The 15,019-nt window shown below is 37.2% G+C and overlaps 1 protein-coding gene across 7 annotated transcripts in view; it reads left to right on the top strand.

The window, feature by feature from the left end:
* clip1a (CAP-GLY domain containing linker protein 1a) overlaps positions 1-14,145 on the top strand; it is a 52,082-nt gene extending 37,937 nt beyond the window's left edge. For 6 of the 7 annotated variants that reach the window (XM_028458398.1, XM_028458399.1, XM_028458402.1 and 3 more), the window contains 10 exons: positions 532-639; positions 1,871-1,977; positions 2,069-2,189; positions 2,270-2,322; positions 3,835-3,952; positions 4,104-4,248; positions 5,954-6,003; positions 7,750-7,755; positions 8,918-9,045; positions 13,189-14,145. In XM_028458398.1, the coding sequence (XP_028314199.1) occupies positions 532-639; positions 1,871-1,977; positions 2,069-2,189; positions 2,270-2,322; positions 3,835-3,952; positions 4,104-4,248; positions 5,954-6,003; positions 7,750-7,755; positions 8,918-9,045; positions 13,189-13,411 (1,059 nt within the window). In that variant the 3' untranslated portion in view covers positions 13,412-14,145. The remainder of the gene's footprint in view (positions 1-531; positions 640-1,870; positions 1,978-2,068; positions 2,190-2,269; positions 2,323-3,834; positions 3,953-4,103; positions 4,249-5,953; positions 6,004-7,749; positions 7,756-8,917; positions 9,046-13,188) is intronic. The other variant, XM_028458400.1, reaches the window with a different exon arrangement.
* The last annotated feature ends 874 nt before the right edge of the window (positions 14,146-15,019 follow it).

The raw sequence follows: 15,019 nt of genomic DNA, 5'->3' as shown, positions 1-15,019 counted from the left end.
GAGTTATTTTGTGTATTATATTGGGCTTATGATTCCTTCCAACTTCTTGAAATAGAATTTGTGGGGATTTGTTTTGGGGGCTGCACAAAATTAAACCACGGACCACATGTGGCCCACGGGCCGTCAGTTGCCTATGTCTGCTGTATACCATTTGATTTGGACACTCTCTAAGGGTGAGAATTGGCCCCCGGGCCTTGAGTTGGACACGTGCTATATTCTGAAATGGATTGGGTTTCACTATCCGTTCTGAGGCCACAGGTTTTAAAGTCACTTATCAAGCCTATATACTGTTTTCTTTTTTTCTTTTTTAGGTGAATGTGTTTAATACCAATTGACAATCACAGCCATCTAAAAAAAATTACTGTTAATTAAGGTTTGGTTAATTACCTTTATCAAAACAAAATGGGAACATTTAATAATTTCAATGTCAAATCTTATTTTAAACTACTAATTTCTAAATGTAACTGGGTGCGGTTGTTTGTTTTTTGGTGAGTTTTTATTTTCTTTTATTAATACTTTGTCACTGTTCAGGCCTCAGATGCCTCTGGAAAGAGCGTAGAGGCTTTGGAAGCCCTGAGCAAGGAGAAGGCTGCTTTGCTCAATGAGCTCCAGACCTCCAAAAAGCAACTACAGACCCAGGTAAAAATTAAACTCTTTAACTATAACAAAAATATGCATGATGTACCTGAGAAGTACGGAAGCGTATTGCATTCACTTGAAGAACAAAAAAAAAAAATTGGAATTTATTTTTTATTTTTTTTTTTTTTCTGTTTTTTGAACAAAAATTTTCCCCATGTTTTTCTGACTAATTTTGCATTTGAAACAACAGATGCATTTCTTTATTAACTCGTCTGTCTTTTTTAATTTGATAAAATGTACTTTCAACTTGGTTTAAGACACTGGGAGGTAGTTCTATCTTTAATTCAATTCAACTTTATTTGTATAGCACAATTTACAACAGTCATCTCAATGTGCTTATCAAAATATAAAATTCATAAGAAAGAGAAAACTCAACAAGATCCACATGAACAAGCATTTAGCGACAGTGGGAAGAAACAACTGGAAACAGGAAAAATTCTTCGTTAGAACCAGGTTCAGAGGTGGCAGCCATCTGCGTCGACTGGTTGGGGTTAGTGGACAGAAGGACCAACAGAACAGGATAAAGAGAGAGAACATCAGAGTGTCTCAGAGTAGTTGAGCTGTGAACCACAGATCAGGAACTGCCATCATCAGCTTCACGACACCTGAAACAGAGCAGAGAGCGAAGAACGAGGAGAAGGCACTGACTGCAGAATAACATGATACATTATTATCAAGTCAGCCTGCCTTGGCCTTGGGCCTCACTCCCAGTGGCCTAGTCAATACTTATTGTAAAGGTGACAGCGACTCCAAGGTCTGTAAATGTGACCGTTCACAGACGAGCCCTTGTCCGCTCTAGCAATTAGATTTGTTATGATTTAAGCCATATTGATGGAATTACTAAGTCTATCAACTTTACACAGACTTTGCGGTTGTTCAGAACGAAAGCCCATTCAGATCTGCGGGACATAGCAATGTTTCTCCAGGATCAGTTGGACAGATGTGGCACGTTCCATGAATATAAAATGATGCACATCATGTGCATTCAGGCTGGATACGTGGTCACTCAAGATATGATCAGGAGACTGATGAAAATACTGCTGCTGAAAAATTTGCATGAAAAACAGGAAAAAAATTAGTCTGAAATACAGGAGAAATAAATAAATGATTCAGAAATAAGATTTATTTTTATTTTCAAAGTAAATGCAATACACTTCCGTAGAGACGGATTCAAAGGATTCACACCTTGCTTGAATCCTGTTAGGCGTTGTAATATCTATTTTGGTTTCAGTTGGAGAAATTAAACCAGAAAGCGTCAAAGTATGAGGAAGAGCTGAAGATATACAAGGAGCAGATTAGCACAGAAGCTCAAAAGACCAAGAGTCTTTGCCAGGAGATGTGAGTTATGAAAAGGACACAAGTGAATCTTCATGAAGAAAAATATGTCCATTTAGAGAATATAACGGTTATGCTGTTTGCATCATTTTAGTGAGGATCTGAAAGAAGCCGTTTCCACCAAGTCGCAGTTACTGCTGAGCATCCAGGAGGAGAACAAGAGGCTGACTCAGGAGCTTGACAACGGCAACAAAGATAAGGGCGATCTTGGAACGGTGCGAAACTACAAAAAAAGCTAGCATTTAATCCATTAACGACATGTTGAGTCATTGTTTTGTTGCCATTGTTTTCCTAGCTAAAGGACGATCACTCAAAGCTGAAGAAACAGATAATGGCGCTCAAGAAAAGGTTTGTGTTTTAGTAATTTAAATCAAACGATACACACTGATTACTGTGTGTTTGTGATAAATTGTTCCTTGTCTTTAAAGCGTGCCAAGTAATGCCTTAAGGTACAGCATCATTTCTAACAGTTACGACCGTGTATTAGGGAAACACATTAAAATAAAATTTAAAAAATTTGGGCACTACGAGATTAAAGTCGTAATATTTTGAGAATAAAGTTGTAATTTCATGAGAATAAAGTTGTATTTTAAAAAAAATCATAATCTTGAGATTGAATTTGTAATATTTCAAGATTAAAGTTGTAATTTCATGGGAATAAAATTGAAATACAGTGCGTTGAGTGAGATTATATTTCTCTTTGGGTTTCACACATGGTGAAATATTAAGCCTTTTGGCCCAGCATTACCACACTATTATCCGTTTAAGGATTTTTTAAGACACTTTGCAGACGTTTGTGTTTCTTCTGACGAAAGAACCAGACTGACTTGGAGCTAATAGCCTCTTTAGTGGAGGAGGAACTGGCCGGAAGTGATCGATTTAAGGGCTATTGGTGTTAGTTGCGTTCACTTCAACAGGGAATTCTGACCGCTATGCCATTATGACTCTAATCTTGATATATTACGACTTTAATAAAATTACAACTTCATTAGGTTTCTTTATTTTAATGTGGCCCAAATATGCCGTTGTAATCAGTCACTTGGTGTCGTGTCAATACATTCAATTCCTGTTCTTAATGATTAATAATATTCACTATACTCAGCTGTTATGGTTTATTGTTGTGATGTGAACCATACATCATGTGATGCTCATTATTATAAATCTGTTAAATGTCTCAACTGTGATCTGTTTGCAGTCAATTAGGTCAGTGTATGTTTTGCGTTCAGAAAAGGATAATTAAATTAAAATGAAATTCAAGGCATTTTTCTTCATAAGGGTCGAGAAGTGATAAACAAAACTTTAAAAACCAGTTGATTTTCTTTTCCTGTCTTAACAAAAAATAAATGTTAAGACTAAAACAAATGGCTGTTTTTTTATTTTTTTATTATTATATAGACCGACTGGAAGTTGCCCATTTTCAAAGTAATAACGTGTGTGAGGACGGTGCTGAGTTTGTGGCAAGAGCACCAAAAATGTGATTCTCTGCACACATATACTGTACCACCAAAGAGTGTGGATGAAAGAGTTTTTTTTTTTTTTTTTTTTTTTTTAATTGCTGCAGTCATATCCTCTGAGACACAGTAAAACAACATAGTGATCCATGTTAAAAAAAAACTTGTTACACAGCAGCGTCCTAACATGCTCCAACTTCCGGTCGCACAATATGAAAACACTATTGCTTTATTTTAACTTTAAAATTATTATTAAATAATAATAAATTAAAATTATTATATTAAACATACACACTGACCCAATTAAGACCATTTGGATTCATCCACGTTCAGATTGTGACAGAAAAATGTGAATGTTTCTTTAAGTGAATTGTTTTAAGATTGTGGGGCCATCTTTTCTGTTTGATAGCGAGAGCACTTTGAAGGATCATTTGGACAAGGAGAAAGTTTCCTTCCAACAGTCGACACTAAACCACAGTGCCTTAATCTCAGAGAAAGACAAGCAGGTGGAGAAACTGAAAAGTGAGGTAAGAAAGCAACACTTTCATTTTTCTGTGCATCAGATATTTTACCTAATCAGTAAACAAACCTTTCAATACTTGTGGCATTATATACTCTTTAAAATAACAGTGTTGTGTAAGAAAGCAGCCTTTAATAGTAGTCGTGTTACCGTTGTAGCTGTCAGCGCTGCGTGGAGAAAAAGCTTCAGTGAAGGAGCTACAAGATAAGATTCAGGCCTTGGAGCGAGAAAAAGCAGAACTCCAAGATCGGATTCAGAGACCAGGAAAGGATGCGACTGTAAGTCCCGTCAACAACGTCACAGGTGAGACTCGATCTCCTCAGCAGCTCTGCAGTGGCCACGTTTACATTTTTTTTAATTCCAAATTAAATAATTTGGAATTAAAGTGTTCTGCTTTGTGTTAACATGGAACCAACATGGCGAACTTGACGTATTCATGTTTATCGGGGAAAAAAACACACAACAAACATTTATTTTTTGACTCCAACATTGAAGTCAAAATAAGAACTGTTTTCACTTTATATCTGATTGTAGTTTTGAAGCAGTAGCTGAACGATAACATACTTTTCACTTGTCACTTTCGTCAGCTGAGGAAGAGAAGGGAGATATGGTAGCGGAGAAGGGAGGCAGCAGGCCGTACTTTGGTCAATCGAAGCCAGCGCTTAATGCGGCAGCTGCTCTACCTTAATCTACAGGAGAACTTTAGGATGACGCGTGCGTCATTAGTAAAGCTCTGTGTCCTGGTGTAGGGCGTCATGTCCCCCGATGACACCTGTTTTCGTTTGCCGGTGTGTGTTTGTAATAAGTCCATGGGAATGTCTACATGTTTATGCTTTTGTCCATCCACTCTTCTCATTATGTCCATAATATCTTCTAAGGCTCTTATTAAATGAATAGTGTCTGCTCCAGTCTCGCTTGCTTTGGGCGGCCATCTTGGATTATTTTGCCACCAGCGTGTCATCGCTACAGGATGAACATGTGCAGAACGGCTGGCATTATTTTAAAGTGGAATTAAAATCAGAATAAATCAGCCACTTCGGATTTAAGTTTAATTCGGAATTACCATTTTCATTTGGAATTAAGTGTTTACAAGGTCAGTTTTAAGCTGCTATCCAGAGTTTCTGAGAAACGTCTTGATGTCCCGCCCTCAACAGCTCCACTTCCTCCCCTGCCTCTCCCAATCTACCAGAAGCCACGCCTCTACTGTTCTGCATGCGCATCGCGGAACATAACAAGGTCACGTTGATATACAGACCCTTATCAAAAAATTAGAATATAATAGAAAAGTTGTTTAATTTCCATAATTCCATTCAAAAAGTTACTCTTTCATAGATTAGAGTCAGGGCCCACAATTTAAGATTTCAAGTATTTGTTTTTTACATAATTTGGCTTCCAAATTATAGTGTGCCTTTCATTCGGGAATTAAGGTCCAAGGGTTTAGAGGAATACGGGTGAGGAACAGAACCCAAGCTGCTTGAGGTTCAGTGTGAAATATCCACAGTCAGTCATGATTCATACTTGAAATCGTTTAAATTGTGGGCCCTAAATCTATAATCAATGAACGTTTAACTTTTTGAATGGAATTATGGAAATTAAACAACTTTTCCATGATATTCTAATTTTTTGGAAAGGGTCTGTAGGTCTGTGGGTCAGGTAAGAGCCCAAATCATGTTTGCCTGTTTGCCGTTGTGACTCACGGCCTTGTTTCCGTACACAGTTTTGCATTCACTTTGATTGACCGACTCAAAAACAAGAAGTCAAAGCCTATAGGGACTTATACATATTAATGTATATGAATGACCACCGGCAGACCATAGTAAATGACTAGTTGGGTATTTTTTTGCATTTCAAAAAAATAATTCATAAACATATATTTCTCCAAAACTCCGGATATCAGCTTTAAAGAGAATTTATTTTTTATTCTGATTGAGGGACATTAAAGCTCTCATGTAAACGTAGCCAGTGAGGGGGTTGAAACAAAACAATCACATGTAGTCCTGTTTTTCAGGTGATGCTGCATTGGAACAAAGGAGGGAAGACAAGGAGATGGAGAGTCAGGTGTGTACAGCTGCACCTATCCTAAATCCTATCATATTCTTGACATGCATTAACTGAGGTTATTTTCGTTCCTCTTGTTTTGTTGTCACCATTTTCACATTCAGTGTAAAGACACTTTCCTTTAGCTGCCTTTAAAAATGTCTGCTTTGGATCCAACATGTTGGGTATTTTTAGGGCAGCTGTGGAAAGGCTGAATGTTGTCTTTCACTAGATGTTTACAACAAAGATGTGACTGCATGACTTGGTATCCTGAGGGCCTGTTGTGTTTATATCAGTGGACTGTTAGAAAGGCAGACCTGAGCCAGAGTGAGCCGCAGACCAGGGTGGTGGTCAATTACATTTTTTGATTACAATTACATCTTTAATTGCCCATCATTTTTTCCAATTACAAATAAAACTACCATCCATTACTTTCTCCTTGAAAGTCAATTGCAATTACGTTCTCAATTACTAAAGTTCAAATTCAATTAATCACAATTACTGAGCCCGAAATAAACAAATATCCTTCCTCTTAAGTTGTCTTTCTGTTGGCAGTTTTTATGATAACGGGTTAGTTTTGACCCATGTCTTAAATAGGGTTGGGTACCAAAATGCGGTACTAATATGGCACCAGTTTCGACGTAAACGGTAGTAACCAGACCGAATAAGAACGCACATTTCGGTCCCCCCCCCCCCCGAATATATATTTTTAAGGTAATATTGTGTTCAATTTGGCCCTGAAAATAAAAAGGTATTGTATTTTGACAAAATGTATGCGGTTTAATTTTTTTTATGTACTGCTTTAAGCACCGGAACGTTTAAAAAAAATATCGAGTCGGTATCGGATAAAACCCAACCGATACCCAACCCTAATCTTAAATTAGCTGTAAACTACACTAAAAAATATTATATATCTAATTTGTTTCTCATCTCTAGGTTAACTTGTTAGGCTTCCTAATCAATAACAATATTTGGATTAATATTTTTGGTGTGGGCATGTGAACCATTTTGCTGTCAGTATACACCTAGATTTAATTTTTTTTAAATGGTAAAAATGATCCTCAAGATTCACTGACGGGTAGTGAGAGAAGTTTATAAAAAAAACACATTTTAATTATTAACTACATATGTGTAAACCATAGAATTGTAATGTGGTTCCCCAGTTTTGCGTTTGATTAAATTGTAATTGACAGTTTTTGTAGAATTTCTGTGCCGATTACAATTAGAAAGTCATTTATCTGAACTCAATTACAATTAATTATAATTACAACATATAATTGAAACAGTTATTACAATTATAATTATGCTAAAAGGCATGAAAATCATTGAATGGACTGCTCTACAGTTTTTAATTGTGTAACCTTTCATTTTATCATGTGACTACTAATCATGTGACCTGTTGAAAACCTTTAAAGGAAGCAGCTTGGCAGCCATTTTGTTACTGCCCTGATGAAGGCCTGTTAGGCTGAAACATGTTGGCATGTTTTTTATAATTCTGTAGCCCTGATTGAATAAAGGCTTTTTATCAAGTGCGCTTCAGATCTTCTGAAAACAACAATTGCGCCATAATTTGAATGAATGATCAATTATGCGATTTGACCCCAACCCTGCCGCACACTGGAGTCATTGCTCCTCTGTGACCTTTCAGATGTAGTGCTTTATTTTGGGTTTCTGTGATGATGGCCCCTAATTTGACTTTTTTTTCTTATTTTTCTCTCCTCTCGCTCTGCGCTGTCTCTAATGTCGGCATCGCTGTTCCACCATCAGGCAGCGGTTTGTTGATGTTTTTCATCTGCTTCACTTTTGCATGTTTGTTCCACACAGTGTGTTTTTAAATTCCCACAAACTGCCCTTAAAGAGGAAATCAAGCTTCATGTTCAAGGCGAGGTAAATTTATTTGTGTAGAGCATTTCATACACGAGGCAATTCAATGAATTGAATTTGAAGATTTAGCTCTGATACCAGATATCACCTTTTATTCAGCATCTTCAATAACAGATTTCCCTTGAATCTGAAGCTTGGATTTCTTTTTGGCTGATAACTGACTGTGGTTTCCCATCACCTTATAAGGGGAGGGTGTGGATATGGAGTTCTGTTAGTTAAATCAGTGGTTGTCAACCTTTTGAACATTGAAGAAAAGTCATTTGCAGACAGGGCCATCTATGAGGGAGAATAAAGGGGGGAGATTTTTGGGGCGCATCCATAAAGTCTTCAAAATGATGGTCCATTGTTCTATGAATCACATAAATTGCTTGTATCTAATTACATGGCCAAAAATAGAAAAAGTGGTAAAAATGGTTTAAAGTGTCAATTCTGTTTTAAAAGTGGCAGAAATAGGGGAGGGGGGTTGGGGTATTGTAATTTAAAATGTAGGAACAATTAGTTTAAACTGACAAAAAATATGCATGAAAAATTGTGAATGTGGTTAAATTGGCAAAAATAAGCATGAAATATGGTGAAAAGAGGTTAAAAGTGACAATAATGGGTCAACTTCTGTGACATTAGGTGGGAAAAGTGGTGGAAAGGTTTTAAAAGTGCCGAAAATGTCTTGAAAGTGGAAAAAAATGCAGAAAAGGTATTGAAATGTGATGAAGTGGAAGAAATGGGCTTAACGGAGCAAAAATGCATTAAAAGGAACAAAAATATACCAAGAAAAAGTGATGAATAGGTTGAAATATGATAAGTTTGGTGTAGTTGCTAAAAAATGTAAAAAATAAGCAAAAATGGGCTCAAATTGTTTCTTAAAGGCATCTGGCAAGATGCCAGGTTGAGAACCACTGGGTTAAATGTTAGAGATTAAACAACTTTATTAGAAGTTGAACATGTCTTTAACTTCAGAATACAGTACGTCTGTCAGCGAGTATTATTCTCGGCTATGGATGTGAGATGAAGTATTTCCAGGAGCAGCTTTAACCGTCATGTTTCTCTTTTACAGATCGAGTTCCTGAACTCGGTCATCGTTGATCTCCAGAGGAAAAACGAGGACCTCAAGGACAAGCTGGAGAAGATGGCAGCTGCATCTCTCAATGGCAACAGTCCCAGTGAGCTGGATAACTATGACAGGTGAGATCTGGTGTCAGCAGCACAACATCCCACACGTCATTAAAGCTCAAACATACTCGGGCAGACTACGCACACAATGGACTCTCGCGGCGTAGTAGTTTCCAACAAAATCCTACATGTTCCATGATTCTCAGCGGTTCTGTGTAGTCCTTGTACTCCTGGAGACGTGCTTTAAAAGTGTCGCGACTGTCGTAGCTCATCTGTTAGTCTCTCCTCTATGCTCATGTTCACCTCTCCTCCTCTGTTTCACCAGGCGGTGAAATGCAGGTTGGTGTTACATTTAATGTTGGTCGATGCAATGCCGAGGAGAAGTCCTCACAATAGTAAAATCTGAGCTTTGCATTTAATTTGCTTGGCGGACTGCTCGCGAACTCTGTTTTGCGGGTGTCCGCCCGAGTATGTTTGAGCCTTGAGTCAGTGTCATTTTAATCAAAATGCAAACAATTGCAACACAATGTGCTTCAAAACAGTAGCGTTCTCCTTAAACAGTAGCAGTTAAATATTGAAAATATGATTATTATTTGCTCAGGGTGGGACAATATATCGTGCAACAAGACGTTTCGTTCAGGGTCAGAGTGGTATTGCAAGGGGGGTGGATTGGTGGTCATATAATTTTTCAGTTTATTTTTTACAACACCAGATTGTTATGCTCTTTTATTTTTTTCCAACTGCAATTTTTTTGGCCGTTTTTTCTTTTCCAAAACTATTGTATTGTTTTCGTGACGTGATGTTGTCCCAACCCTATTTGCACCTGTCAAGGGTAGAGTAGGGCTGGGCGATATATCGAGATTCAACATATTTTGAGTTTTCTATTTTGGCATTATAGAAAATTACAATATTGCCTATATCTATATTTACATTTTTTACAGCTCATTTTGTTTTAAAATGCTTGTTTTAGGAGTTGCTGCTTTAGCTTCTTCTTAGAACAGCATGTATAGCCCAGTTAGATGGATTTCTGAGTGCGTCCTAATCCAGACCATCCCCTAAACAAATCACACTACAGAACTCACTCACACGTGCTGTCCCTTAGAGGAGAAAAAGCCAAAAATGACACATTGTGCAACTGTTTGTTAATAACTGTGCCTGTGTGGCATTTTGCATTCGCAAATTTAACCCTGAATTGTCTTTTTGGTCACACTTCATTTGAGATTTATATCATATATCACCTTTTTGAGAAAAAAAAAAATTCTATTTTTTACCTAAAATTAGTTGGTTTTCATTCCATCCTAAAATGAATATTATAAGAGGAATTTTTTTTTAACAGAGGTTCAGGAGTCACAGTTTACATTTAAGATTAGTGTTTTTTTTTTTTAAAGAAATTTTATACAAACAGAAAAGCTTTCGTAGCATGTGTACATACATTTTTCTATTCGTAGCCTACGTTGCTAATATACATGATATGTTTTAACATAAATACATATGATAAATATAAATACACTGCTCGAAAGGGCACTCCTTTGAAGTAGCACTTAATATCTCCCACACCCTTTTTTCATTCAGTTTTCAAAACTTATGTTCCTGACATTTTCATCATTAAACACATCAATTAATAGTATATACATAGGCTGCATCCAAATAATCCCTCCTATCTCCTTTCCTATCCACTTTTCCTTAACCCCGTGGATGATGTCACTGCGTTGTTTTGACAATCAGACACACTTCCACTAGGCAACGGCGGCTACGGTTAGTCACGTCTGACGTGGTGAAAAAACTACACATTTCCTAAAATGGACTAAAAGCACAATTATAACACTTTCCCCTGTGCCTCCAACCACTGATATAATCTCAAAAATCACACAGTTTGAATGTAAATCAAAGGAAAACATTTATACAAGATATAGGCCTACATAACGTTGTATACATACAGCCGCACAAAGCATTTCTAGGTGAATGAAATGTTGAATAAAACATAATGTGGCTAAAAATGTCCGTTTTATGTCAGTTATAATCTGATAATGACTGCATGTTAGGGCTGAACGTTTTTGGAAAATTATTCGTGTGATTTTTTTTTTTTTTTTTTTTTTTTTCCCTCAACATTGTGATTGCGATTTAATATGCAATTATTTTTTCAAGGGCCTCTTGTCATGTATTTTTCAATGAACACAAGCAATAAATTAATCTGTTTCATAATAAACAATTTCAGATTTATTTAAACTTTAAATAAATATAAAACATACATTTTAAAGCACAGATTACAACAATAAGCCAAAGAAATGTGTGGCTTTAACTCTTCAACATATCTAACTAACTTCACTTTCATGAACAAGAGAAAAAAAAATTGCGATAATATCGCAAATGCAATTCATCGTTCAACCCTACTGCATATGTAGGCATAGTATTGCATTGGTAACTTACATCATCTGCGTCCTTTTTCAGACTGTGCGGCTCCTTTTAAATGTTGTCGCCGCAAGGAATTGTGGGTCAGCATTATCTGGTTTCCTTTAGAAAGATGCATCAGTGTTTCTGCCACTTAAACACTTCCGAAGGTTCAGGAAAAAGCAAGGCAAGGCAAATTTATTTGTATAGCCCATTTCATACACAAGGCAACTCATTGTGCTTTCTGTGATAAAACATTCAACTGTTTAAAAATCAATAAGAACATTTAAAATCATCAACAAACACATTACATCAACAACATGACCAAAAATCTCTCTCTCAATCATATGCAGTAGAGAAAAAAAGTGCCTTTAACTTTGATTTAAAAATGTTCACATGTGATGCTGACTTCAGCTCTGCTGGTAGTTTGTTCCACTTCTTTGCAGCATAACAACTAAAAGCAGCATCACCATGTTTACTGTGAGCTCTGGTCTCCACTATCTGACCTGTGTTCATAGATCTGAGAGACCTGCTGGGTTCATACCTGACTAACATCTCACTGATGTATTCTGAACCAAACCCATTCACACATTTATACACCATCAGCAGCAGAACTTTAAAGTCTATTCTGAGGCTGACTGGGAGCCAGTGTAAAGACTTTAAAACTAGAGTAATGTGTTCTGTCCTCTTTGTTCTGGTTAAGACCCGAGCTCCAGCATTCTGAACCAGCTGTAGATGTTTGATGCTCTTTTGGGGGATTCCTGTCAGAAGACCATTACAATAGTCCAGTCTGCTGGAGATAGAAAGATCAGGAGAAACTGGTCCATGCTTTTGAGTCATTAAACCTTTCACTCTGGAGATGTTCTGAGTCAATCAGAACACCAACTTTTTTGACTTGATCTTTAGATTTTTAAAGATCGAGACTCAAGATATTTGCTGATGGCAGTCCTCTTTTCCTTGTTACCAAAGACAATCACCTCCATCTTGTCATGGTTGAGTTGAAGGAAGTTTTCATTTATCCAGCAGTTGCCAGCACTTATTCTAAGCAGTCACACAAAAACCTCAATGGGACCATAGTCATCTGGGTTCAGTGATAGATATAGTTGTGTCATCTGAGTAGCTCTGATAATCAAACTTACAGTTCTGTAAAATTTGTCCTAAAGGAAGCATATAAAGGCTAAACAGAAGAGGTCCAAGAACTGATCCCTGAGGAACCCCATAGGACATTGGTAATCTGTCAGATTCAAAGTTTCCAATGCTTACAAAATATCTTCGCTCCTCCAAGTAGGACTTAAACCATTGCATTGCTTTTCCATTTAGTCCAACCCATGTTTGCAATCTGTGCAACAATGTTGTATGGTTTACAGTGTCAAATGCAGCACTTAGATCCAATAGAATGAGAACAGATACTCTTCCTGAATCAGTGTTCAACCTTATGTCATTGATCACTTTGATAAGAGCAGTTTCAGTGCTGTGATGAGAACGGAAACCTGACTAAAAGGTATCAAATATTTTGTTGAATGTTAAGAATTGACTCATTTGGTTGAAGACCACCTTCTCAATGATCTTGGCCATTAATGGAAGGTTGCTGATTGGTCTATAGTTAGCCAGTATAGAGGCATCCAGTGTTCTCTTTTTTAACAGAGGTTTCACAGCAACTACTTTCAGGGATTTTCAGGATTTTCAAAAGTGGATAGGAAAGGAGATAGGAGGGACTATTCGGACGCACCCATACACTCGTATCTATTGAGAAACGGCTCAATTTGAACAACTGCATTTGAAACAGCAGCCTGATGCTGTTTTCTCTGCACTGTTTCTCTTTCCTAGAAAGCAAAACGGTAAAAAGAAACTTCCACCACGCCTGTTCTGCGACATCTGCGACTGCTTTGACCTCCACGACACAGAGGACTGTCCCACGCAGGAGCAGGAGGCCGACTCACCCCCCCACACGGCCTACCATGGTATTAAGGGTGAGCAGCGGCCGTACTGCGAGGTCTGTGAGATGTTTGGTCACTGGTCGGACACCTGTAACGACGACCAGACCTTCTGAAGCCTTCGTTACCCCTGCTCGCACAATCACTACCATGTATGCTGTTGGGTTTCTGAGGTGTGTGTGTGTGTGTTTTTACCAAGCATCTTCCTCTGATGCTGATGACTTCCTCCGCCCTTAAGCGCTCTTACAGGACATCAGTGTCCTCAATATTTTTCCCAATTAAATAAAAGTTTTTTAATAAATAAACGGACTTTGGAAGGAAAGTGCTTAGTATTTCTGTGTGTGTGTGTGTGCGCGCGCGCGCGCATGTGTGTGCGTGAGAGATTTATCAGTGATTGATTGTGAGAGAAATCCTCTACAGATAATTTATCTCTAGTGTTTGCACAGTATGCCGAGGGCTTACAAAGGTAATATGCTAATATGTACAAGGTGTTTATTTGAGACTGTACATTTAAAAAGAGAAGAAAACTCAGTCTGAGCAAAAAAGTTGGTGAGCCATAGTTTTATTTTTTTATGCCTGAAAATACTGTGTGCTCTTTAACGTTTGATAGTGTGTGTGGGGGTTCTAATGGGGAGGTGTTTACCCATTCTGGTGTGGTGCTGCTTGGCTTTAAGAGACATTTTTTAATCATCTTTATGGACAGAATGATGGGGGGGGTATCAGTGAGGTTTAAATGGCCTTTCCAAAAAGTTTCAAGGCATTTAAATGTGTTTAAAATACAGTCATTCTTTAAAACATGTTTTGAAATGTATAAGAAATGAATAAATAAAGATTATGGATTTGAAATGTGGAAGCGTAGCGTTTTTGTCTGTATCCAAGTAACACATTTTGCACATAACGACAAACTCTTGCCATATTAAAATGTCACAAGATGTTAGAATCCCTTTAGATTCAGTGACATGCTGACACTCTCTACCCTCTGTTGTTGACATAGTGCTGCCTTTAGACCCATTTTTATTTCCTCCTTTGCCTATATTCTTGTTAAAAAAATTTTTATATATAAATTTGTGGGAAAAAGTAATCGCTGCACGTTGGTCTGCACCTGGCCACGTGGCCTCAGTTCTACTGCTTCTGCACCTGTTTTAATAAAATGGTCTACTGATGAACACAGGTGTAAAGAGTTCTAGAATATCCTACTGGAGTAGAAGTATTGTTACTTGATTGAAATTGTACAAAAATTGTAGTAATTTTGTGATATTTTTTCTCTTGTAAAAATGTCAATGTTAAAAATAAATCTAAATGCTGAATATTGAATCTAAATCATTTAATATTTAGATTAACAATTAGATTTAGATTTAGTCTTTAACATTTAGATCAGGGGTTCTCAACTCATCTCACCCTGGGACCCACATTTTGCCTCGGTCATCAAAGAATTCAACCAACAAAATTTAGTTTTTTTCAAAGATAGCTGTTAAACACTCATATATATATATATAGTCTTTTTAAAACATAAATCTATATATTTTGTTGTGCAACATGCTTTTCACAGCATGCCTGTTAAAAGAAAAGTTCCTTTCAAAATAAAAGACAAGTCCAACATGACAGACATTAAGTATTTAATTATTTTTGGCAAGCTTTCCGCGGCCCACTTTTGGGTCCTGACCCAACAGTTGAGAATTGCTGATTTAGATTATATTTTTACAAGGGAAAAAATTCATGAATAT

Source organism: Gouania willdenowi, chromosome 9, assembly GCF_900634775.1.
Source record: "Gouania willdenowi chromosome 9, fGouWil2.1, whole genome shotgun sequence".
In the NCBI taxonomy this organism is placed as follows: Eukaryota; Metazoa; Chordata; class Actinopteri; order Blenniiformes; family Gobiesocidae; genus Gouania; species Gouania willdenowi.
The sequence above is the reverse complement of the archived record's forward strand: the minus strand, read 5'-3'. Positions and strand labels throughout refer to the sequence as shown.